Source organism: Rousettus aegyptiacus, unplaced genomic scaffold (genome assembly GCF_014176215.1).
Source record: "Rousettus aegyptiacus isolate mRouAeg1 unplaced genomic scaffold, mRouAeg1.p scaffold_m13_p_18, whole genome shotgun sequence".
In the NCBI taxonomy this organism is placed as follows: domain Eukaryota; kingdom Metazoa; phylum Chordata; class Mammalia; order Chiroptera; family Pteropodidae; genus Rousettus; species Rousettus aegyptiacus.
The window spans coordinates 16,052,250-16,076,474 of record NW_023416293.1 but is presented as its reverse complement, the minus strand read 5'-3'; the positions used below and the strand labels follow the sequence as shown (position 1 = coordinate 16,076,474).

At 53.0% G+C, this 24,225-nt stretch overlaps 1 protein-coding gene across 3 annotated transcripts; it reads right to left on the bottom strand.

The window, feature by feature from the left end:
• Positions 1-910: 910 nt before the first annotated feature.
• Positions 911-24,225, bottom strand: TSNAX (translin associated factor X). 3 transcript variants are annotated; one of them, XM_016163380.2, is made up of 6 exons: positions 24,128-24,225; positions 23,246-23,350; positions 20,643-20,757; positions 17,940-18,070; positions 5,999-6,126; positions 911-2,698 (listed from the first exon to the last, which is right to left on the bottom strand). In XM_016163380.2, exons 2-6 carry the CDS (start codon positions 23,259-23,261, stop codon positions 2,321-2,323), a joined length of 768 nt encoding a protein of 255 aa, XP_016018866.2. In that variant the 5' UTR covers positions 23,262-23,350; positions 24,128-24,225; the 3' UTR covers positions 911-2,320. The 3 variants fall into 3 exon arrangements, with proteins under 3 accessions (XP_016018866.2, XP_016018864.2, XP_036091481.1); XM_016163378.2 differs by lacking the exon at positions 24,128-24,225 and adding an exon at positions 23,793-23,946; XM_036235588.1 differs by lacking the exon at positions 24,128-24,225 and adding an exon at positions 23,530-23,768.

Genomic DNA, 24,225 nt, shown 5'->3' with positions numbered 1-24,225 from the left:
TCGCCGGGGACAGGCAGGTGAAAACCACGGCGACACGTCACCTCTCACCGGTCAGAACGGCTGCAGCCGGGAAGATGAACACCGAGCGCGGGCGAGGGTGTGGGGCGGGGGAGGCCCCGTGCCGCCGGCGGGACTGTACCCCGGTCCGGGCACTGCGGGCATGACGTGGAGGCTCCTCCGAAACCTGAAACCGGGGCTAGCACGTGACCCGGCGATCCCTCCCGAACACATATCCAAACGGAGTGAGAACAGGGAATGGAAAGGTATCTGCACGCAGGGTCGCTGCAGGGTCACTCACGACAAAGTATGAAAACGACCTAGGTCTCTGTCCACGGGTGATGGTAAGGAACATGTTGCACACGCACGCGCACACACACGCACGCACGCGCACACACTGGACTAGCATCCAGCCTCAAGAACAAAGGAAATCCTGTCATTTGGGACAACTTGGAAAGACCTCGAGGGCGCTACGCTAAATGAGGTGAGTCAGGGACAAGTGCTGTGTGACTTCATACTTGGGATATGAAAAGGACAAACTCAGAGAGCCGAGCAGAGCAGTGGTCGCCAGGGGCCGGGCGCGGGGAACGGGGGCACCGTGCTCAGTCCCCAGGGTATGAAGTCCCAGTGATGATAAGGCTGACAGGTTTGGGGCCGGCACAGTGCTCACAGCTAACGCCATGTATCCCATACCCGCATGTTGCTAAGAGTTCACCTTAAACATTCTCGAACGGTCTCAAAAAGAAACAGTTTGTAACTATGTAGGATGATAGATATTTAAAAAACAACTTCCGCGGTGCGGCAGGACAGAGGGAGCAATCGACAGCTGAGGGCAGTAATTCTGCAACCTGCAACTGCATCCAAGTGACGACGGTTCACGTGTTTCTCAACGCGGTCGAAAAACAACATTGACTTTTACGTTTCAATATTTTAATCAAAGACTTCAGCTTTTAACATCTCTAAGATATTCACCTATTATTACTTGAACACAAATTTAACATCAAGTGACAGAAGAAACAAAAATACATATAACGAGACTACGCTGCGGCAGTATATCGTCAGACAGGGAACCCGGAAAAACTCCCTAACCCGCAAAACCATCCAGCCGACCGAGGTCATCAGGCCTGTCTATGGTTTATTTTCCACAAGGCGATCTTTTCTTGGAAAATTACACTTTCGAAGAATCGGCCTTTACAAACAGAGCAGCTATTCTCTCCAAAAATAAAATCCAGTGTCTAGATTCTCGCAACTCACAGGAATGAATGGAAGCGTCTGGCTGTCGGCCACCGGTCTCACGGGTCGCGGTGCAGGGACGGTCCGGGCTGACCTCGGCGGGCGAAGTCCGACCCCGACAGGGCCGGGGGCGGCCGCTGTCACTCCCGGCCGCGCCGACATTCGTCTTATTGCTGAATTGTACGTGAGACGTTTTTCTTTGGCAACTTTTTATGCTGTACTATCAATGAACAACTGGACGACTATAAAGGTTTGGATTTACTTAGTATTTCAAAAATTTCAAAAATTCATTATCATTATTTAAATGTAATTCTTTATAGATGCTAGATAGAATAGCAAAGCCTCTGAACATGCCTAATGTAATATAATGAACAAAAAAACTGCTCACCACTGCTAAAAGCTCTTCAGTTGTATGTACAAGTACATAATTCAGCTCAAACACCAGTGAAAATATTGCAATGTTAGCTTCAACTTCCTACCCGACTTTCTGTGATAAAAAAGTTAAATTTAGAAACCAATGTCTGGGTATCCGTCGATTTTTCTGGAAGGCTGTTTCATATGGATTTAAATTGGCCTAAAATCAGCTAGAATATAATAATATGAATTCTCCCTACCATGCCTCATAAAATTACACTGATCAGTTAGGAATTTTTAATTCCGTTCTATGAAATAAGCCTCTTTTGGAGGCTTGGCACAATATTACCAAGAAATTTATACAAAAACCTCAAGTCCAGACCTCCAAGAAATCTTTTCTGTAACAAAATCACCAGCATAAATTACAAACATCTCCCACTATTACCACAGGAAATGCGCGTGGAAGCGCTTTCACAGTACGAAGGCAGTGATGAGATTCTGCCAGCACAAACTCCAACAGGCGCGTGTGCCAACATCTGTACGCAAACTTTCACGAGTGAAAGAAATGACTCGTTTTGATCATTTTATGTGCAGCTTGCATATAATTTAAAACAAGTACAACTGAGAGATTTCTATGTAAAAGCCACAATAAAGTCAAATAAAATACTAAATAACAGTCTTACAAATGGGTCTGTCTTAGGAGTTCTTAAGAGAAGCGTGACTGAGTAACGTCGTCCTAAGAAATGCCCTCTTCTTGATCGAGCATCTCCGTTTTAACTGAAAAGACGTCCGCCAGCATGTGCTTCGGGATTTCTGAGCCCCGGACCTTCAGGGCATAGCACGCATTCTCCACCTTGGCCAGGCTCTGTTTCAGGGTGTACAGCTTCTTTGAGACCTCGTAAGGTCCAGTGTTGCCGATGAAGGAAAAGCCGTCGTACACCTGGCGCAAGAACTGGCTCACCTCGAAGGGCGTGGCGATGTCGCCGTTGCCCACGCTGTTGATGCACATGCGCATGAGCTCGCCCGTCAGGTCGGCCACCCCCAGGAGGTAGTCGACGGGAGTGATTTTCAGTCTCCAGGTCCCACACTGCTTATCTGGAGCGTCGGGAGAGGGCTGGGGAGAAAGCACACACACACACGCACACGCACAGAGAAGGCACACGGTGAGACGGTGAACATGCGCGCGTCACGGTTACTCTAAGGCACGGCATCGGCGGCACATCCGGGCACCAGTCCTTCCCGAACAAACACATCTACTTTGTTTAGTGACCACTTATGCTTGTTACAGGACGAAGTCATGCCCTGGGGGTGGGGAGCGGAACCAAATTACTTCGAGCTAAGTGATACTGTGTCACTATAACCATCCACGAGGCCCTCCACGTCCGTGACCCGCTCCTGCCCACAGGCCACTCGGCCCCCCTCCGGCCCCCCTCCAGCCTGCCCTCATACCGCCAGGGCTGATTCCTCTCCCGCTACACCCTCCCAGGCAGCCGGACACACCTACTTTCTGCTGCATCCGCCCAGCAAAAACACAGCCCTGAACCGGTGTGAAAACCCACTTTCCCGAGTACTTTACTCGAGGGGCTGAGCGCCACTGAGCTGCACGATGGCGAAAATCGAAACCACGTGGAGTCCGTCAGACCACAAGTCACCCCCCCCTCCGCCCCCGGGGCCTGCACTGGGCTTCGGGACGTTCGTCCAGACCTTCGGCACTGTCCTCAGCCCCCTATGCAACCCCAAAGCTCCTTGCCCTCGGCAGACGCCGCCGCCTCTGGTCGACGGCCTGGTCACTCGCCAGAGCCCGTGGCACGAGCTCTCCATGACCTCGGCCCTGCAGCAAGAAAGCAGGCTTGTCCACGGCCACGCCCAGCTTTACCTTCTGTCCGCCAGTCTCGGGCGACGGGCTGTCCCTCCTCTTCCACATGACCTTGACCCATCTCCTCCCACCTCCTCCGGGACCTTGCTTCAGGGTGCATGCCGCCCTTGGGCAAATTATTTCATCTCTAAAACCTCAGTTTCCTCATCTGCAAAACGGGACAACAGTGCCTACCTCAGAGATTTATTTCGCGGATGAGGTGACACATACCACGTTCCTGGCATGATGCCCGACCCACAGGAACACTCGGCAAACGTCAGCTGTCACTGTCACCACCACCACGAACATTCCTCGCCACCGGAATTTCTCTGCCAGGCGATGCTTAAGTTATTACTGATAAGCCCGCATCACACCCAGCGAGGTGAACCTGCAGTGGCCCCGGCGATGCTCTAGGCAGAGGCGCCTGCAGAGGTGTGGCGGCGAGGGCCACGCGGTGCGTCTCAGAAACTAGCGACAAAGTTTAAAGCAGCGGCACAGGCCGCATCCAGAAGGACGGCGGCGACCAAGTCACACGGAGAAATCTGAACTTTGTAAGTAGCAGCGTCGCCGAGAACTAAGCGAGGCACTGGCGGTATCACCAAGGTCACTCAACATCGCGGGACGGCGCGTCGGGGCCCACCCGGCCCGGTGCTCTCAATGGGAAGTGCGAGAAATGGGGTCCCAGGACTGCCATGGGCGCCACGGCTGGCTCGGGGCGAGCGCCCCACGCTGGCTCCCCAGTCACTCTGCCGCCTCTGAAGTCCCACCACGACATCAAAGCGCCTGCTCCGCTCTGCTCGCGGCGGAGACTGAGCGCGGCGCTCACTTAGATTGAGGGCGGGGAGGGGGCTGCATTTCATGGTCATTTACAAAAAATTCCTTTTGCTTAAAAGAATATTCCTATTTCTATCATGAGACAGGAGTTCCCCTGTTAAAACTAAGTTGATTTTAGAGAAAAAAGCATGTTAAAAATGAACACATTTCAACTAATTATCAAGAAAATAAATTCTGCTTTACTGATAATGTATATTCAGACTAGGAAAAAGAAAATTACTTAAAATGCAGGTTTTCTAGATGGATCTATAGTATTTAGGAGTAAAAGAGCATGACATCCATAATTTAATGATGCTCAGCAAAAAATATTTAGACACATTATGGCAACATGTTCGCGATGGCTGAGCACAGGTGGTGGGTAGACGGGTGTTCACTTGTTACTGTTCTATTTTTCAGTATGTTTGAAATTTTTCATAATAAAAGGTTTTGAAAAATTAAATGTTTCACAGTACTCTCAACAGGCACATCTGGGCAAAATTCCCAGAATTCTGAGCACCAAGAATCTTTAATACTAAAAGAAAAAATTATTTATGAATACGGTCTTAACAGTTTGAAGTGTGTCTGAATACGATGATGCCATAATCGTAGACTCTCAGTTTCTCGCTCCTATCTGCCCCGTCCTCCCACTGAGAACCAGCGAGGACCCTTCCTGGAACTCAACCTGCACCAAAAGAATCAAAACTGTGGAGAAATTTTACTTCTCAAAATTAACTTCTTCCTTAATAAACTTCACACCATATGAAAAACTGAGAAAATACTTGGCTTCCTTAGAGTGTTACGTGTCGAGCCAAATTCTCGCTTTTCAATATTAACATTTAACAATTAAGAAAACACAATTCGTACAGCTTCTTCTCTCTTCTGCCTCCCTATCCTGACTCGTTTTGAGTAAAGTTTAAAAATAATAATGAAACAAAGAAAATAGGTAAAAAAAAAAAAAAAAAAAAAAAAAAAAACAACACCGTAATTTTATCTTTAAGTGTGCTCATTCTCTCAGGAAATATAACATTTTCAAGCCCTCGAGCTCACTGCTGGAGTATTACACCTCGTAGCCCAGGGAAAACAGCTTCTAGTGAAAAGTCGCACTGCGAGTTTTCCCTCCTTAAGTCAGGAGAGGCACGTGGTTTTCCGAGCCGAGGGGCTGACGGCCCCCCGCGTCACAGCGGCTCCACGCTGCTCTGCGAGGACAACCGTGAGGACGTGTCACGCCCCGGTTCACGGCCTTCACGTCAGAGCCCTCGAAAGGCCCCCTGGAGGCCGGTCCCCCGGGAACGTGGTGGGCGAGGGGCTGGTCTGGATAAGACCGCCGGCCTCAGAGCTCAGCTGTCACCCTCAGCAGCCGTGTGGCTTTTGGCACGTCATTCGAACTCTCGACGCCGGCTTCCTCCTTTGTCAGACGGGGGTGGCGACTCTTACCTCCCGGGGTAACGGAAGGACGGAAGGAGGCTGCGCGCGCAGAGGACGTGCGGGACGCGCACCGTGGAGCCACGAGTGGCCGCACGGCCGGCCGCGCGTCACGCTGCCTGGGAGCCCCCGCCGTGCCCGCCTGGCCACCCCCCCCCCACCCCGCAGCGGCGGCAGGACGACCCCCCCTCCCCAGCGCGCGCACGGCCACGCTTCAGAAAGGAACCGCGGCTCCACGTCCCGCCCACCGCCGGCCAGGAAGCCCCCACGTGCGTTACCCCGGGACACGCGGTAACACGCGGGAAACACGGCTTTCACTCTTACCGTCTTATTTTCTTTCCCAGTGTCTTCCGTCGTAAATACCAGCTGCTTGTTAATGTCATCCATACTGATAAGCGATCGCGTTTTGATGAAGTGTTGGAACGTGACCGCCTCCACGTACTCCTGCAGTCCTGCAAAACCAGCCGAGAGCATCACGAAGGACCATCGCTCGCCGAGACGCGCGTCCCCAGAAAACGCTGCCGGCGACTGGCGACAGCCAGCCAGCTCGACGCGAGCTCAGCGCCGCCCCCACCCCCTCCAGCAACGCCCAGGCGCAGTCCCCGGCGTCGGGGACCAGACCTGAGCACCACACGCGCCTCTGAGACTGAGCCGCACAGACCGCGCGAGGACACACTGGCTTCTCCCGCCTAGCTCAGGCGTCGTCAGCCTTAGACGTCCGCTCTTTCCTACAGGGAAGTGTCGACAATTTTCGGAAAAGAAAGTTAAGAATTTAAAAAGGGCTTTTCATGAAAATCCTGATAGGTTTTAATGAACATTATAGAGCGGATTATTTTTTTCTCCATGAAGCAGCAAAATAAACAATTGTATGAAAAAGAATTAAAGATCATTTTGAGCCTCCTAAAAATTCTAAAAGAAACTATAAATAATGCAGATTAGTGTGAAAATACAAAATAATGTTTTCTCCTCATCTTTTTCTTCACATGGGTAACTCCTTTCTGCTGCAGTAGTTTGAGTTAAAGGAAAAAGCTAACGAGCAATACAATTTTGCACCAGATGTAACGCGTACAAAATTCACGCTGAATTAAAAATACATTTTGGAAAAGGTCAAAAGTACCATAAACACTTTCACAAGTGTTACGGAACGACCAAGTGCTAGAGCCATGACTTCATTATTCCACCATGCTGTAATTTATGCGGTGATACGGGCGTCAAGCATTTTTTTAGAATGATCGTCGTGACTGCGGGTCGAGAAACCAGCTCCGTCTTCTTTTCCAAGGCTTTGACGTGCAGGCGAGAGGCGCGCGCGTGCTGGCCGCGGGGAGCACACTCAGGCGGGACTCGGCTGGGTCGGCAGGAGTCCGCCCCTCGGGCCCCGCCGCCGGGGCCAGGGCCGCACTGAAGCCGGCTCAGGGCCGCAGCGCGCAGGCGGCCGACCACGCGCGCCACCGCGTCCAAGGCCAGACGGGGGTCAAAGACAGAAAGGGAAACGGCCGACCCGGCTTTGAGGGCGACAGGAGGAAACGCCTACATGAAAAGCCCCGACGCGCGAGGGCCACAGAGGACGTGGAAAGGAACTGGGAGCCGGGCGCCCGCAGCGGGCAGAGTGCGGGGCTTCACGGAGCCCCTAGCGGCATCTTAAGATGAAAAACACCTGCCAGTTCAGTGTGCTACAGAGGTGACCACCCGGCTCCTTTCCCCAGAGACAACCTGGATTTCTCACTTCCGTCCAGAAACACTTCAGCGTGAAAAGCAAACAGCAAATCTTAAGGACCGCGCGCCACCTCCCGAAGCGTGCTCGAGCGTGCGGCCTCTCGAGGAGCCGAACGAGATGCGCGGGGACGGCCGCCACAGCAGAACGAGGGACGACGCGCCCCGCGCCCGCCTCCGGGCTCCGCCGTTGCGGGAGGCGGCAGGGCATGCGGGGGCGTCTGCCCCTCGCTGGGGACAGCTTCCCTTAGACTCAGGGCGGCTTCCCAGAGAGCCGCCTCCTTGGGCAGGGAGTTCCGGGGCTTTGGGGGGTGGCTCTGCCCCACGGACAGTCTTCCGGAGAATTCCCTCAGCTCGACGCCTCGGCACACGCCTCGGCCATCCACGAGAGCCACGCCGGGGGGTCCTGCCAGAGCCAGCCCTCCCCGCCGCTCTGCTCCGGCCCGTCCCGGCGGTGGCCGCGCCTCGTCTGGCGGCCCAGGACCCTCTCACGGGCATCGCCTCCCATCACACGTCCCGCGTCCAGCGCCTGCGCAGCTTGCTCCGTCTGGACCCTGATGGGCACGACTGAGGACGCCGTTTCCCCTCCGCCGGGCGTCACTGCGCCCCGCGCCCCACCGAGATGCAGCCCCAGCGGGAAGCCGCACTGTCCCCCGGGCCCTGCGCGTCCGCTTCACCTTCTCTGCGGACCCGGCCCGCCCTCCTCCCCGCCGCCCGGCCCCGCCGGCCGCGCTTCCTGCACGAGCTCGCCCGCTCCACGCGGAGGCCGCGCCGGCCAGATTCCGGCACCGGGAGGCTGAGGCTCCCCCTCCCCACGGCTCCCCTGACAGCAGCGCCCCGGGCACGCGCCTCCCACCCCTCGGGCCACGTGGTCGGAGCCTCCGCCTGTCACCCCTGGGCCCCCGCAGACGCGTCCACGTGTGGCTGCAGTTAGTCCCTCGACCCGACACGTCCGGCTCAGAGTCGCAAGCTCCAAACGTGCACCTGACAATTCCCGACAGACGGCCCCAAACGCGACACGCCCGACGACCAACTCGCAGTCGTCCTCCCGCCCCCAGCCCCCCATCTGGCCGTTCTAAGCGGTTCCCGGCCTCCCCCTGTCCCCCACACCCACTGCGCACCCCATCTCACCCCAGACCACTTCCTTCGTGATGACACAACTGACCGCGTCGCTCCCCTGCTCGGAGCCCACGGGGCTCCCTGGAGCTCTTGCCGCGTGGCTCAGAGGACCCCACGCGACCCCCAGACCCCGGCCTTGGCCTTGAGACGCGCTGCGCAACCCAGTCACAGCGCACGGCGGTCGCACAGCCGAGAGGGGCCCAGGGACGCGCCTGTGTGTCAGAACCTTCCCAAATCCTTTAAGTCAGCAAGTGCAAAACCGGTGCGTACCCACGACACGAATCCCCCCGCGTTCCTGTCCCTCGCTGCCTCTCGGTACCCCGAGCGCGGCCCTGTCTCCGAGCCCGGGAGCCGGCTCCCGCTCACGCCGCGCTCAGCAGATCCGGCAGCGCTTAAAGGGCCGGAGCCGGACACGCTGGCCGAGCGCTGGCCCCGCAGGTGAGCAGGTGCGGCGGGAGGCGCGTGAGAACAAGGTGTTCGCTGACGGCGGCTGACAACGTCCCTGGCTTCACGACAAGGCTCAGCGACAGCGGCACAGCCCGCGTCACATGAGGACGGAGAACGACCACGGGGACCCCGAAATCTCAAGCAGACCTGACGGTCAAGGCACAGAGTCGGGTGGAATGCGGCGGCACGCGGGGGGCCAGCCCGCTCCCCACAGCCTCACGCAACACCGCGCGGCCGCCCGCCTCGCGGGGCCATGTGGCCAGCGCCGCTGCCCGGCTGTGTGGTCCACGCCCGTCCAGACGGGGCTGTGGGAGAACTTTTAAGACGTGATCAACACTCGCACCGAGAGACTAAGCAAAGCAGATGACGCAGCCCCACGAGGAGGGGGGCCCCCACTTACTCCAGTCAGCCGAGGCCTGGAGGACGAAAAGGTTTACCGAAGAACCAACCTGCCAATTCCTTAAACTCAATCACGACCCCCCTCCTGCCCTCCCTCCCCACTCTGTCTGTCCGGAGACCCCTGAGGGTGGCACGGGGGACGGGCGCCCAGGCGGCCCCGGCGGGACCCGCGGCCCTTGGCTGCGGCCCTGACGCCACGCTGCAGCCTCCTCTCCGGGCTGGCCTCGGGCTCCCTGCTGCCCCCCGCCTCGCTCGGAGCCTTCGCCCCACCCCGCCCCCCACGCCGCGCCGCGGACACGCGACGCGGCTCCCCGCGGGCAGCACCGTCTGCCCTTCTGTGGCTGGCTCATCCCGCGGCGTCACGGCCTCGAGGGTGACCCACGTCAGACGTCCTCCCGTTGAAGGCTGAACGACAGCCCCGTGCGCCGCGCGGGCGGCCCCTCGGCCGGGCCCAGCAGCGAGGCCCCTGCTCCCACCTCCTCCGGGTGCGCGCCCGGGGGCCTCCCGCGACCCCGGGAACACGCTCGGACACGCATCGGGAGCGGCTCGCTCAGTGCTGGGTGCCGGTCACACGTGAGGCGGCGGACACCGCGCCCCTTTCCTAACGCTCTCGTGGCCCCGCGTGGCTGCCGCACTGTCCCTCCCCTGCCGATGGGAACGCCGAGGCTCGGGGTTCAGAGGACTCGCCCAGGCCACCCAGAGAGCAATGACAACACGCGTCCTAACTCGGAAGCTCGTGCTCCTCCGCCTCGCCTGCTCCTGCACGCGACTCCACGCCGCGTGGCCGCGCCCCCCGCTCTCGCCCACGCCTCCCCCAACCTGTCCCCAGGTCCCCCCGACACCACACTGCCTGCGCTGCCCTCTCGCGAGTCGTCTTCTTCCGCTCCAGAGAGTCGAACGGTTTTGACGGAGGCGGCGCTCAGCCCCTCGGACCCACCCGTCAGACGAGGCGTCAGGGCGCGCCAGCCGCACACGGCACTGCGGCAAAGGCCACACCCCGGCCCCCGAGCACCCCGCACAGAAAAGGCCGCTGGGTTCGGCGAACTGCTGAGAGCAGTCCCTGCCTGCGCCTCCTCGCCGGTTTTATAAAACTGTAAGCGCTGCCACAAAAACGCTTTTAAAAGGTGTTCAAACGGTCAGAACTATCTCACTGCATACAGGTAAAGCGCTTCGGATTTAGGTCCCCTGCGAAGGAAACAGCCTCACGAGATTAAAGTTCAAACTGGGGATGTTCAGGATTGGGGGTCCTAGAGTTATACGGGCTGTTTTTTATAAGGAAGAAAACAGGACACAGAACAGGAGCCCTCAAAATCCATCTCTGGTGTCGATCTCCATGAATGAGGGCGGCTACCGAAGGCCGCATTTCTGAGTGGATCTGAAGTCATTAAGCTGTCCTTGCGGTGTGTCTGACTGAATGAAGTTCCTGGCAGATGAGGTGACCGCTTCTGCTCCACAGAAACGAGGGAGGTTTCACAACCCACCATAAAAAAACGGTCAAGGATACCTGGCTCCAAACCCTGAGGTGTTTTGGTCACATGTACGTAAAAGGATGTTTAAACAAGTTACATTTCAACCCGATGAAAAGGACATCCGCTATTTTCCGTGACTAATCCCCAAGGTGAAAACTGTCAGCCCACTGCCATGGTCCATCAAACGACGCCTTCCCCTGCCGCCTCCGCCCTGGATGCGATCCAGATCAGAACTGTTTACAGCAGCAGCAGCCAGTGAGAGAGAAGGCTGCAGGCCGCTTTGACGGAATTTTTTATTTTTCTTCTCCTTCTATTAGAAAGCATACAAGGAAACCCAATTAAAGGCTTCTAATTATTTTTACTTATTCTTATAATATTTAAGCAATACACATTTAGTCCAAATCTTCATCAAAAAGCATACATAAAGGTAAACACCCGAAACAGAACTTTCATTATAAACTTGAATTTTATGTCTCTACTGTTTCCAGCTTTCAGTATTTTACAAGTTGTTTGCCATGTGGCCCGGCCACCCCACTCCTAGACGTATGCCCAACAGAAATGACAGCCCATGTCCAGAGACCTGTGGGCGGGTGTTCGCAACAATGTTACGGACAGCGGAAAAGCAGAAACCACCCACGTGTCCAGAAAATGATGAACGGATACAAAACGTGATATACGCGTTCAAAGGAGTACCGCTCGGCTATAAAAGAGAAGCGAAGTCCTGAGACGTGGTATGATACAGATGAACCCTGAACACATCACGCTGAGTGAGAGAGTCAGGCACGACAGGCCGCACAGCACCCCACGACTCCACTCCTAGGGGACGCCCAGAACAGGCAACGCCCTGGCAAGAGAAGGTGGGTGGGCGGCTGCCTAGGGGAAGGGAGTGCCGGGGGACCGGAGGGGGAGGGGGTTCGTGGGGAAGGGCTTTCTTTCCGGGCAATGAAAACATTCTGGAATTTGACAGTGGTGATAGCTGGACAGCAAGGGTAAAAACCCCGTGGCTGTACAAAAAAACTGCCGAATTATACAATTCAAAAGGGTTAATTTAAAACTTTCTAAAATTGCATTCATAACTATCTGTAGGATACCACCTGATTTTTTTTCACAAGTAATCTTTACCAGATCGCTTAAATGCTAAAGTAAAACCAGATCTAGGTTTGATTCACAGGCCAGTCTGCTAAAAATCCCCCCTCAAACACACAAAGTGTACATCGGAACGAACACATGTGTGAGCCTTAGCCTGGCGAAGTACGTGCACTCATGCTACCAACAGCGAAACATAACGGCGTATGTTGAGCAAACAGTGCACCTACTTTTTTATCCAAAATGAAAATAAGTCTTAGCATACCGATCAAGTCTGCTAAATTCCAGAGGAAAGAAAACATTTATTAACGCATAGGTGCCAAGCAGAGATTCTTTCCATAATCATATTTCATTATATAAATATAACCCTCCAGGTTTAAATATTTCTTCTGTTCTCTTACAGTACACTACATCTAGTACAAAACTGCTTCCCAAATCATATAAGACATTGGCATAAACTGTTCAAATCATTCTGGTAACTCAAATCGCTGGATTCGTACATGCTGTGAGACCTCTGGTTTGATCTCTCTTTCCAGCTAAGTAACGCTCTGTCCGAGCATGATCTGCTCCTGGGAACATCCCCAAACTCTCCCCGTGACTTCCGGCATGAAAATGAGTCACTAGGTGACTGGGGAGCCGGCCCCTTCCCCCGCTCATCCTCTGGCCTCCAACTCTCACGGCAGAAAGGGAGTAAAAGGACAAAGGAGGCGTGTGGCGTCACTTGTGGCACTGTGTCCCAGCCTCTGGTCGTTTGATAAGACCCAGGACAGATCCCCTCCCTGCAGAGCTTCCGAGGTGCAGGGACAGCCACCCACAGCCTCCGCCAGGGCGCCCCGAACCCACCGCGAAGCCTATTACTGCCACGTGAGAGGGCTGCGTCCAACACCTGGTGTTTTAACTGCCTGTCCTGTTAAGGCCTTAAAGTCAGGACACACTGTCCTAGTGAGTGTCTGGGCTACGAGCGTGAATAACAGCAACGGAACTTTCTGTGGGCATCTGCGGAGTGTACACCGCAGCGGGGAGAGTCACACTGAAGAAGCCCAACACGCGCGGAGATGCCACAGCTCGCCACGAGGCGCCAAGCGCTGTGGGGAAAAGCGGCGCTGGTGGTCTGGGCCGACCGGAAACCGCACGGCTGGGGGGGGGGGGGTCCCAGCAAGCAGCAGCCGTTCCCCCGTCAGGGTCTAAAACCCGTTAGGCCAAGTCAACGCATCCGGTAAGAGAGCGACGGTGCCGCTTAGCAACTGCGCCCCCGGCCAGGTCGCTCAACCCCCACGAGCCTCAAATTTCCACCGCTCATCAAGAGGTAACGACAATATCTACATCTTAGGGATGCTGCAAAGGTCACGAATATACACAATGACGGCTTAAAAAAAGCCTAACTGGCCCCAAACGACCACTTGACCCACTTTTCGAATTCTTGGGTAAGCGAATTAAAATACTAGTTAGGGTCTGACTCAGAGTCGTGCACCCAGATGTCTCCCCATTAAATGACAATTTTTATCATTTTCACAGTGATATAAATAAATCTTTTTTTTGAGATGGAGGACTCTTTCCCCAACTGTTAATTTTTCAACAAGAGAAAAGAAAAAAAAAACAAAAACATGAGAGGGCACAAAACCTTTAAGCAACTCGTGACTCGTTCGCCCGCTGGCGCTCCCTCGGGACAACCCGCACTCCGCTCCGACGAGGAACGTGCAGAAAACGGACCTCGCCCCGCGCCGTTGTTCAGTTATCAGGAGGGCGCGGGGCATTGGCACTCCCACAAGTGTCCCCAGGGAGACGCCCTGCGTCCGTCAGCGCCACTCCGAACGGGGGACGCACCGAGCCCTGCAGTTCAAGGCCAGAACCGCTGTATCTTCGCGTCAAGAGAACGGCCCCTGGAGCGGCACCGAACGAGCCTGTGACGGCCGCGAGTGGCGGGCGGCTCCTGAGCGCGTGTCGCTGGCGCTGTTCACAAACCACCTCGCTTCCCCCACTAAAACACGGCAGCACAGTGTCAAGTCCCGGGTACGTCTGTATCTGCCTGCTTCGCTCCTAAGCTTTAAGAAAAAAACTCCCGATTGCTTCCACTTACAGAGCCCTGTTTTAAGACAGCTCAGGGCAAAGTGAGACACAGGGAGGCCTTACATTTCTCATCCGCGAGTAAGACACTTCCAAAGGAAAGTTACACACGATCGACAAAGGCCTAACACAGAACACGGTGCTGGCGACGATCCCCCACGACGCCGTGCAGCGGGGCGTCCGGAGGCGGCACCCCTGCACCCCGCCCCGCCGGCGGCGCCGCCTCCTCAACGCGGGGACCCTGGCGACTCGATGCGAGGGCCCGTCCGCCCTCCCCCGCGCTCGTTTCGTTCTGAAGTGAAGCGCGACCTCCTCGGTTTCCCTCCGTGCCGTCTGGATGGGCCCGCCGCTGCGGAGTCCTGCCCTAGCCTGCACCCGGTGAGCCACGGACGGTCGATTCCCGGCCAGACGAAGCAAAGCTGGGCCGTCCTACCGCATGGCTGGGGACTAAGCTGTCGGAACGTGTAGGGCTGAGCTCTGCAGTGCATGGGACTGGGAAAATTAACCACCATACACCGTCCTACGATGAAGAACCAACGCGGTGAGAAACAAGTTTCTATAAAAACACCTAAGCTTTAGGCACGGACTAAGGTCACAGGTGACGACCACTGTCGTCAGCTTTCACCGTATCACACTCGCGTGACAGGTTCACGGCACGACGTGATAGGAAAACTCGATCGACGTCCTGGAAGTTATCCTGGCTCCGGCCTTCGGTGGCCCGGTTAAGACGCAGAGTCCCATGGCTTCCTGTGGCTCTGACACAGCGAGACGCTTACACACTATGTGGCTCCTGCAGATCGAGGACTTTCTAGAAACAGACCCAGCTTGCTCCCCGCACCCTCCAGCCCTCGAGGTGGCCCACGGCCGCCCGCCTCACGCAGTGGGCACTACTCTCTGCCTGCCCGGACCTCTCCCCGGGGCGGTGCCAGCTGCCACACGGCCTTAGGGGAGGGAAGGGCGCGGCGGCCACTCCCTGAGGCTCCCCGCGCCGGCGGCCACAAACATCACCTGACCTGCCAACCAGCAGAGACGAGAGACTCCTCGCCAGGGATTCTGACCAGGAGGATCGTTAAGAAGGATGGCACTCACTCGACACAGCACCCGCGTGTCCCCCTCAGGACTGCCATGAAGAGGGTTAAGGTGACGTGACCTCCGGAAACAAAGGCCCGCTCTGGGCAAAGGAGCTAAGAACGCATCAGACAATAGTGACCTTCCTGGTTTCACATGGTTCTAAATTACAGACAGTAAAGTGTGTAACTCTCAAACGTGTAACCTGGTGAATTTTTACATACGGGTAAACCTATGTCACCCCACCCAGGACAAAGTATCAAGCGTTTGTACCGCTCCGGAAGGTTCCCTCAGGCCTCCAGTCGGCGACCCCCGCCCCGACCCCCGCCCCGACCCCCGCCCCGGTACCCGCCCCGGTACCCGCATTCCTGCCTTTCATCGCCCTGCATCAATTTCGCCTCCTTCTGACCTGGCGTCTGCCCCGCAGGACGCACGACTCGCACTCGCCCGGCGTGCGCTCGTCCGTTTACTGCCACATGGCGCTTCTCGCCCGCACGGTGAGGCCGCAGCCCGCCCGTCCTCCCGCGGTGGACACCGGGACACGTCCCAGTTCCAGGATGTCATGACTGCAGTTGTCGCGGGCTTTCCCGCACGTGCCTTCCGGAGACACGAGCCTCCCGCCCCGGGCACACACTGGAGCGAGCACACGGCAGGCACGTTTCCCAGCGAGAGGCGGCCGGGCGTTAAAGTGGTCTCGTCGGCCTTCGTTCGCTCCCGCTGCCGAGTGAGTGACCGGTGTCTCGCCGCGGTCTTAGTCTGTGTCACTCGAGTGAGTAATGACTCTGAGCACCTTTCCGTATGCTCATCAGCCACCTGAACATTTACCTTTGTGAAGCTTCTGATCAAGTTTTTTTATCCATTTTTAAGTGTCTGTCTTCTCTAGCAGTTGCAGAAATTCACGAATTCTGTATACAAGTCCTTTATCTGCTTTATGTAAATGTCTTCTCTCAGACGTCACATGCCTTTTTTTCTTGATGCTGTCTTTCAATGAACAGAATTTCTAAATTTTAATGAAATGCAACTGATTTATTTTTCCTTTAGCAGGTAACGCTTATTTGCACCATTTTCGAAAAATTCTTCCTGCCAGGGGGTCATGAAGACATTCCCCCGTTTTCTTCCAGGGGCTTCCCCGGCTCTCGTGCCACCCTCCGTCCCCGAAACCACCGGTTCCCTCGCCCAGCCCTGCCACATCTGCACGTTCAGATCTGTGCCACCTGATGCCGCGAACCGAAGTCATTAAATCTCTTTCACTGCGTGTGCTATTACTTAAAAAACCAAACAAATCCGTCAGGAAAGTCTAAATTACGACGACAGGACGGTATCTCCTTTGGGAATAAGCTATGGCTCCGCACAGAACCATCTGAGTTATCACCTCAGTTTCTCACATACCCTGGCTTCAGCTGACGTGTACAGGAACTTTCTCTTACTGACAGTAACAGACGGTCAGTGGCTGCCAGAGGCAGGAGAGGAAGGCGAGCGAAACGGGCGGAGAGAGTCAAAAGGGACGAACTTCCAGTCAAAGGCCAGCACGGGGGCCACAGCTCACACTGCACTGTATACTTGCAAGTTGCTAAGAGAGAAGATCTTAAAAGCTCATCACGAGAAAAAAAAAATGCTGCAAATACGCATGGGGATGGACGGTAACTAGACATATTGTGATCATTTCGTGACATACGCACATATCAAATCATTACGCTGTAAGCCTGAAAACAACAGTGTTGTAGATCAATTACACCTCAATAAAAACGTATACACAAAATCACTGAACAACGAAAGCCTTTTAAACATACCACAGATCAACACTTTTGAAAAACAAGTTCTGAACTTACAAACGATTAGACCGAAACTGGACGTACGCTGAACAAACATGACACAAAGTCACTTCCCACCGACCTGACTTCAGCAGGACGTGACCTGAGCTCAGGGAATCTGCGTTTGACAGAAAGAAACACTGCACCTTCGTTTGCTCCTGTGAGTACCAAGCATCCTTTGACTATGTCTCTGCAAACTTCAGGGTGCATCTGAGCTCTACGGCATGGCCCGTCGGTGAACTCACGTTAAGAGAAAGACGAGGGGGAGAAAAAATCAAGCGCTAGCACAGCTGACCCTTGCACAGCCGGGTCTGAACCGTGCGTGTGCACGTCCGTGCGGATTGTTTCAATTCATACAGTTCTGCAAATGTGTTTTCTCAAAAGCATTCTCTTCCCTCCAGCTTACTTTAAGAACATAGCATGTAACACAGATAACATACAAAACACGTGTTCAATGACTGTTTACGTTACCGGTAAGGCTTCCGTCAACAGTAGGCATTTAGTAGTCACGTTTTGAGAGTCAAAAGTTTCATGCAGGTTTTTGACTGCACGGTGGGGGGGGGGGGGTGTCAGCACCCAAAACTCTGGGCTGCTCAAGGATTGACTGTAATTTGAAAATGGTGATGATCACCAAGACCCAGTACTCCCCAGAACTTTTTAAATATAAAATCCACTGCTAACCTAAAATTCCCAGTAGGGAGTCACGCTGTGAGAGGTGTGGGTCCACCTGGCTAGGAGATACCTTCTCTGTCATGACCCTACTAAATCTGAAACTTAGAGCCACCAGCGAGATACAGCTGCAGGAGGAAACGAGATGTGCCGTCTGAATTCACTCCACGCACTCAAGAATAAACCCATCCTGTGAAGTCTGTTTTCTCAATTACTTCGTTAAAGTCTATCAATGACTATTACTACACAGTTAGGGAGATGAAGCCCATTACGGTTTCGGGTCACCTTTACATTACTATTCAGCAGTCCCAGCTGCTTAGAGCCAGCACTATTTCACCGCATACCAACTAAAGTTCATGCAACTCACACATCATGGAACACTCTCGACGGAACACGCTAGCACGGCAGAGAACCCGGACCCACCTGTGGTCACGGCTCTGTGGAACTGATGCATGTCTTCTCCCGAGAGCTCCTGGGCCACCTGCAGTATCTTCTGTCTGACGCCGTCCAGCTTGCTTTCGGACTCGGTCAGTATTTCTTCCATGTCAGGGGCACTATGATCGAGACACAGGGAACGTTCAGCACCTTGGCCAGCTGCGTTGCAGTGAAAAACTGAAACAATCCAGTTACCGACTGACACCCGGGACTAGATACTGCACGCGGAAACGCCTAACTCAAAACTACCACTGATTTAATTAAAAGTGTGTAAAACATGAAAAATGCTACATCATTAAGTGAAAAGTATACAAAGTTATACGTTATGATCATAACTACAAGAAAAATTATGCTCATAAAAATATGACACCTAGACATGTCGCTCTTAGTCGGGATTGAGTAACATGGACTGACTTCATCCTCCCACCAGAAACAACTGAGAAGGAAAAAACGCGCCCAGAACGATGGCTTTCAGACACTGGGCACCAAGCCGCAGGCCGCGGCCGCCCTGAGGGGGCGAGAAGAGGGGCACGGGCCCTGTGGCCCCGTCGTGCAGCGGGCGCGGCTCCGGTGACCGGGCAGGAGCGAGACACCCGCGTGGACCTGAGGAACCTCCCTGGGAAAGTCTTCCGAAAAGGATGAAAAAATAAAATCAAAATTCATGGAATGCTGCTAACGTGTAGACACCAGAAGGAAAATTCCCAGCACTAAATGCCTGTACTAAGAAGAAATCACCTGTTTCTTCTCTGATCTCAGTGTCCACCTTAAAAGAGGGGCAAATGAATCGAAAGGGAAAAAACGGAAATCGGTGAGTGTAACAGAAAAGAAAAAAATAGACGATGTCAATGAAGCAACATTGGGGCCTTCGAGATCAATAAAACCCACAGCCAGACAGATCAGGAAAAAGAGAGGACACGAATCACCTACATCAGGAATGAGAGAGGGAACATTGCTACAGACCCCAGAGAAATACAAGGATAATAAGGAAATATTGAGGAAATGCAAAAATTCCTTGAAAAGACACAAGCTCGAAGCTCGCTGATGAAGAAAACCACGTCGCGGGCATTAAAGGAGACGAGGCTGCAGGTGAAGCGTGAGATCCGTCACGGCAGCGGCCTCCGTGGACTCTGGCTAGCTGGTTTCTCTCATAAAGTATTTTCACTTTTCCGTAGCTTGTTATTTTTTAAAAGTTTACCATATTCTGTTTACTAATCAAAAAGCGACCGCACACAATGGTCACGCTCGACGAGGCTGCACGCGGGGGGCCGCTCGCTGCCGCGGCTGCCGCCGGCCCCGCCGTCCGGTCACTGCGCTGTCCGTCACTCGTTATTTTCCTACAGGTTATTTTCCAAGTTTGCTCTAACGAGCATTCATTATTTTGCGGTGAACAGATACAGACAAGATGTCTTCCCACAATAACGTGGTTTTTCCTAAAACATTCAGTTCTCCTGTCACAGCTCCATTTAAACTGCCGAATGCTGATGGCAATTGTTTTAGAATTGCGATTTGTACTGAAAAAGTGTTCATAATTAAAAGTGTGGCTTCTTTCCATAATATAGCCCCAGTGTGCACAAGCTACCTGAGAACTCAAAGAAAATAAGCAAAAACTACTTTGAGTCAGGTAAGATAAAGCTAACAATGCCACGTTCCAATAAAGCCATGGCAAATTTGCTCCCACTTAATGGACCAAAAATTAAAAGAATTAGAGACTTATCTTAAAAGCTATAAGTTATTAAACAGAATGCTTCAACAACATTTTTAATAATACAAAGATAAACTATATTCGGTCTTCCTTAAACAATTCGTAGATACACAGAGAAAGCCAATCACTGCCACCCTCCTAGGGGCACTGAGAACGGGAAGCGAGAACCTCTCCCTAGGATGGCGGCGTGGGCACGTTCTACCCCCACGGGGAACAGAGACGCGACGAAAGCCCGTCAGTGAAATCACAGAGCGAGCAAAGAGGAAAGACGGAGATTCCCGGCTGCGCTCAGATGTTCCTGAATCTTCGCAATCCACTGCCCTCCTCCGCTTTCGCGAGTCGTTACACTAGGTTTCTCTCACTTGCGACCAAGAAACCTATAAAACACAGACAGCCCACCTCGAGAAATAAGTCCTTGAGACAGAAATTTCGAAGAATGTCACAGAGCTGAAGGAAAAGGCATTTTCAAAGAATTACGTGGTCGACAGCATCACGCGCTGCAAAAATGGGAATCAGGACACTAGCAGCTGCGCGTGCGCCACATTCAGCAACACGACGGCACCGAAGGCCGTTCCGACGGTCGAGAGGCAAACAGACACACCGGGGTGAGGTGGAAAATGAGTGGGAGCCTAAGTTCAACGGATTTTGACATTTATCTCATGTTAAAATTCTCACATACATCACCCCAGTAAAGCTTTAATAGGCTCTAATAAACCATCAAAAACGTAATCTTTTCACGAACAGCTACATCAATGATCTTAAGAGAACGCAAAATCTCCAGCTGCTTTGAAAATAAGAATTCTTCCCTCCTATTTTTAGTAAAATGTTTATTCTTAAAATCTGCCTGCTGCTAACGTCCTCTGATCCCAATGTTCACAATAAGTCGCGGAATACGCTGATACATATTCTAATTACATGGGTACATAGAATAATGCTTTATATATATACTTAATACTGTACGTATCAAACCAACAAATTTACTTACTCACCTCGTAATCCTATGGAGAAGAAAAATTGTCCTTTTACTCTCTACAGTTATATCCCGACTGAGTTTGACAAGCCTCTCATATTTGTCATGTCTTGCATCAAGTTCCTGCTGAAATGCTAAGAATACATCATTATGACCATAAGTATGCATATTCTATAATTAAAGCCGATCAAATAACATCATTACTATATGTAATAAAGCAACTTCTGTTAACTCTGTAAAAAATAAGGACAAAATCATTTATTTCTAAGCAACCAAAACATTCTTTCTTTAAACAGAGGTACTCGCCTTGACTGAGCTTTACAGCTCAGAGCCTCATGAGATATACAAATCGTTAAAAAAACAAAAAAACAAGACTATACATGAGATCACAAAATTATCACACATAACTACTTTAAAAATAACTTCCAACTACCTCCCTAAGTAACAAAGTTTTATTTTCATTACCTTACCACATACTATATAAACAACCCCAAGAAACCAGAATTTTTTAAGTTTGTAACGTTTAATAACACCAATTGTCTGAATGTTCAAGCCCTAGTCTTGAAATACCCACGAGCCACTTAACACTTCATCACCACTCTATTCCAGGAGCACTGTCACTCCAAAAACCTAGCAAGATGCCTATTCCCTAAGAGGCACCCAGGTGTATTTTGCATAAATTACCAAAAAAAATCTTGAACAAACTATTAACCAAATTAATAGTTGACAAGGACCTAAACACATCTGGTCTTTTATTATTGAGATAATAATTAGGCTAAGAGTGTGTGTTGTACTTCGAGACAGTCAAATGCATTCTTTGTTATGAATACGTAACAACCACTGTGAGGTGGATACCATGAATAGTTAAATAAGACAAGACCTGTCTTCGAGGAGCTTAGTAAAGGAGCAGACAGACATATAACTGATAAAATGTGATCATTCTATAAATATACGTAAAAGGTTCAGGAAAGTAGGAACTACATTATCCTTGGGCACTCACGCGGGCTAGAATATAGATGTTCAATAAATACTGCATGACTGAAAGGCTGGATCATGAGTGACTGCAATGTCTGCCATCGAGTTTGCTTGAGAGAAATATCAGAAAGCCTTCCAAGAGGCTCCTTGAGCTAGGTCTCGAATGAAACCGCAGCACACCAGCTGGACGAGGGGAGCACCAAGTCAGAAGCAGTTCCAAGCTTAGAATCTGCGTGAAACAGCAGCAAGACACGCTCGGAAACCGGCAGCTCTGCACAGCGCGGCAGAGCGCACGGGTGGAGGACACTCGGTCGGCTGCAGTTGCCCACTGAGCGCGGAGCTGCATCGACATGCTCTCTTCTCAATCACAACTGTCACGTCTCTGACGGTCACTATCGATGCTACAGTGGTTTTAAATATGTCCACAAATTACTCCTCGCTTTGAAAGGTGGTGCCTAATTCTCTTTTCCTTACATATAAGGGAGAATTAAAACTGCCTCCCTTCTAACAAATAAAATGTAGCCAAGTAACAGTGTATGATATCTGAGGTTAGGACACAGGGGATCGTGGCTTCCTCCTTGCCCTGTCTGGGGGAAGCCAGATGCCATGAGGACACTCGAGCAGCACTATGGACAAGTCCATGTGAAGAACTGACACCTGGTTGTTGGTAGAAGCCCTAACTTGTCAACGGCTGTGGATCCTCCAACCCCAATCAAGCCTTCAGATGACTGCAAGTTAAAATAGCTAAGCCCCTACCAGGTTCTTGAACCACAGAAACTGTAAGGACAGTAGAGAGTGCACAAGAGGAAGAATTCCGTTTCGTGTTTTGTTTTGAAATGAGGAACCACCTGACCAAGTTAATACACTGAGGAAAGGGGGACTGTGAATCCACATACACCCGTACACACATATATGATTTACTAACAGGAGTTCCCACTGCGCAGAGTGCTGATCATAACAAAACGTGGTCCCTGTCTTCAAGTCTAGCTGAAGAAACAACCCCAATACGCATTTAAAAAATTAATGTAAAACGTACGTAGATATACATGCACCTGATATAGTCATGATGGTCGACGATGAACCTTATATACAATGGTGGTCACATAACAGGACTGAAAAAGTCCTACCACCTGGGGACGTCATGGCCTTCCTAAGGTGTTAGCACAACGCATCGTTCACGTGTTTGTGGTGACGGTGTGAACCTACCGTGCTGCCAGTCACACAAAAGCACAGTGCGTACGATGACAGCAGTGGGCCATGCCACCTAGGTGCGCGTGCCCTCTACGATGCCCGCACAGCGCAACTGCCTAGTGTTGCATTTCTCCCAGTCACGAAGCAGCACGCGTGGACCGTGTGTACACACATCTGATATATTTACATATCAGGGACACCATAATTTTTAGTTATGTGGCATGTCTCGTGTTCATTACCAATGTTTACCTGTTAAACCGTAAGGGAATTAAAGATCAAGACGTTTGCAATCCTGACTTTCATGGCCGACCTAGCACCATCCAAAACCTCCAGGAAGAGTAAAACGTGGGCATGTGCACATCTTAAGTTCTAAGGCGCTGTTCACTTGTGCACCACGGCTAAACAATCGTCACCACTTTTTGTTCTCTTTGCCAACTTACGTTACAGAGAACTTACATTTGAAGGCCAACATCACGGGTGAAGAGGAATTAACATCCTTCCCTTCTCTCCTCTGGTTATGTGGGAAATTGTCATGCTTCCTTTTCCTGAACCCTCCTGAACCTTACGTAGAGATGGAGAAAAAAGTTGGATAGGGCTCTTCCATCACCAAGAGGTGACAAAACACAATGCAGGCAGGCAAACCCCTTCCTTCCTTTAAACCCACAGGTCCTGGCCTTAGAGGCTTCCTCGGCCGACCGACAAAGAAGCGGCCCTGCCTGGCCCCCAAACCGTAAGCTCACTCGGCCAGGCCTTCTCCAACGGGTTCCTGGACCTGGCACGAGGCGGAGCAGTCATCTTTGTTAAGATTTACAAAAACAGATCGAGGGTTTGAGAAAGTGAGAGGTGGAAAGAGGGCCGGCGTGGCCGGGACAGCCCCCGGGACGCCCCCCTCCCCGAGCCAGCAAGGGGAGGACATCCCTCGGCGGAAGGGGAATTCCGACAAATAAGGCTGGAGGTCCGCCCCCTCTGAGTAAATAAGGCCCAGCGCGGTCGAGGACGCCACCTTCTTTGTTGCTCATGTCGTCACGGCCGACGATGCGAGAAGCGGAGACAGAGAGCCGCCTCGGGACCGGCGGAGCGCGTTAGCTGGCGGCGAGAGAGCCGGCCCAGGTGCCTTTGCAGCCGGCCGACGTCGACGCACGGCCGGAAGCGCGCGTCCGCAGCCGCTCAAGCCCCGCCCTCCGCCTCACACACTTCCGGCCCGCGCCAGCCCCGCCGCCACTCGCTCCGCCCCGCGCGTGCGCAGGGCGCCTCGCGCCTGCGTGCCGTCCTTGCGCTGCCCTCGGCCGTGCCCGAAGACGGAAGCGACGCCACACGCTTCGCGGCGTGCACTGTTACCCGGTGCGGCGATGCGTCTCCCTGAAGGCGACGCCCGTGTGGGGGCGGAGAGCGGCGCAAAACATGCGCGGCTGTTTTGTCCAGGCGCCCCCGGGACA

Excerpts from the sequence above, each read along its gene's own strand:
- TSNAX (XM_036235588.1), bottom strand. The coding sequence starts at position 23,584 with ATGACTGCTCCGCCTCGTGCCAGGTCCAGGAACCCGTTGGAGAAGGCC. Across the intron at positions 23,351-23,529 it reads GTTGGAGAAGGCCTGGCCGA|GTTCAGGAGGGTTCAGGAAA; the intron begins GTGAGCTTACGG and ends TCTCTACGTAAG. Across the intron at positions 6,127-17,939 it reads CCACAGAGCCGTGACCACAG|GACTGCAGGAGTACGTGGAG; the intron begins GTGGGTCCGGGT and ends CTGGTTTTGCAG.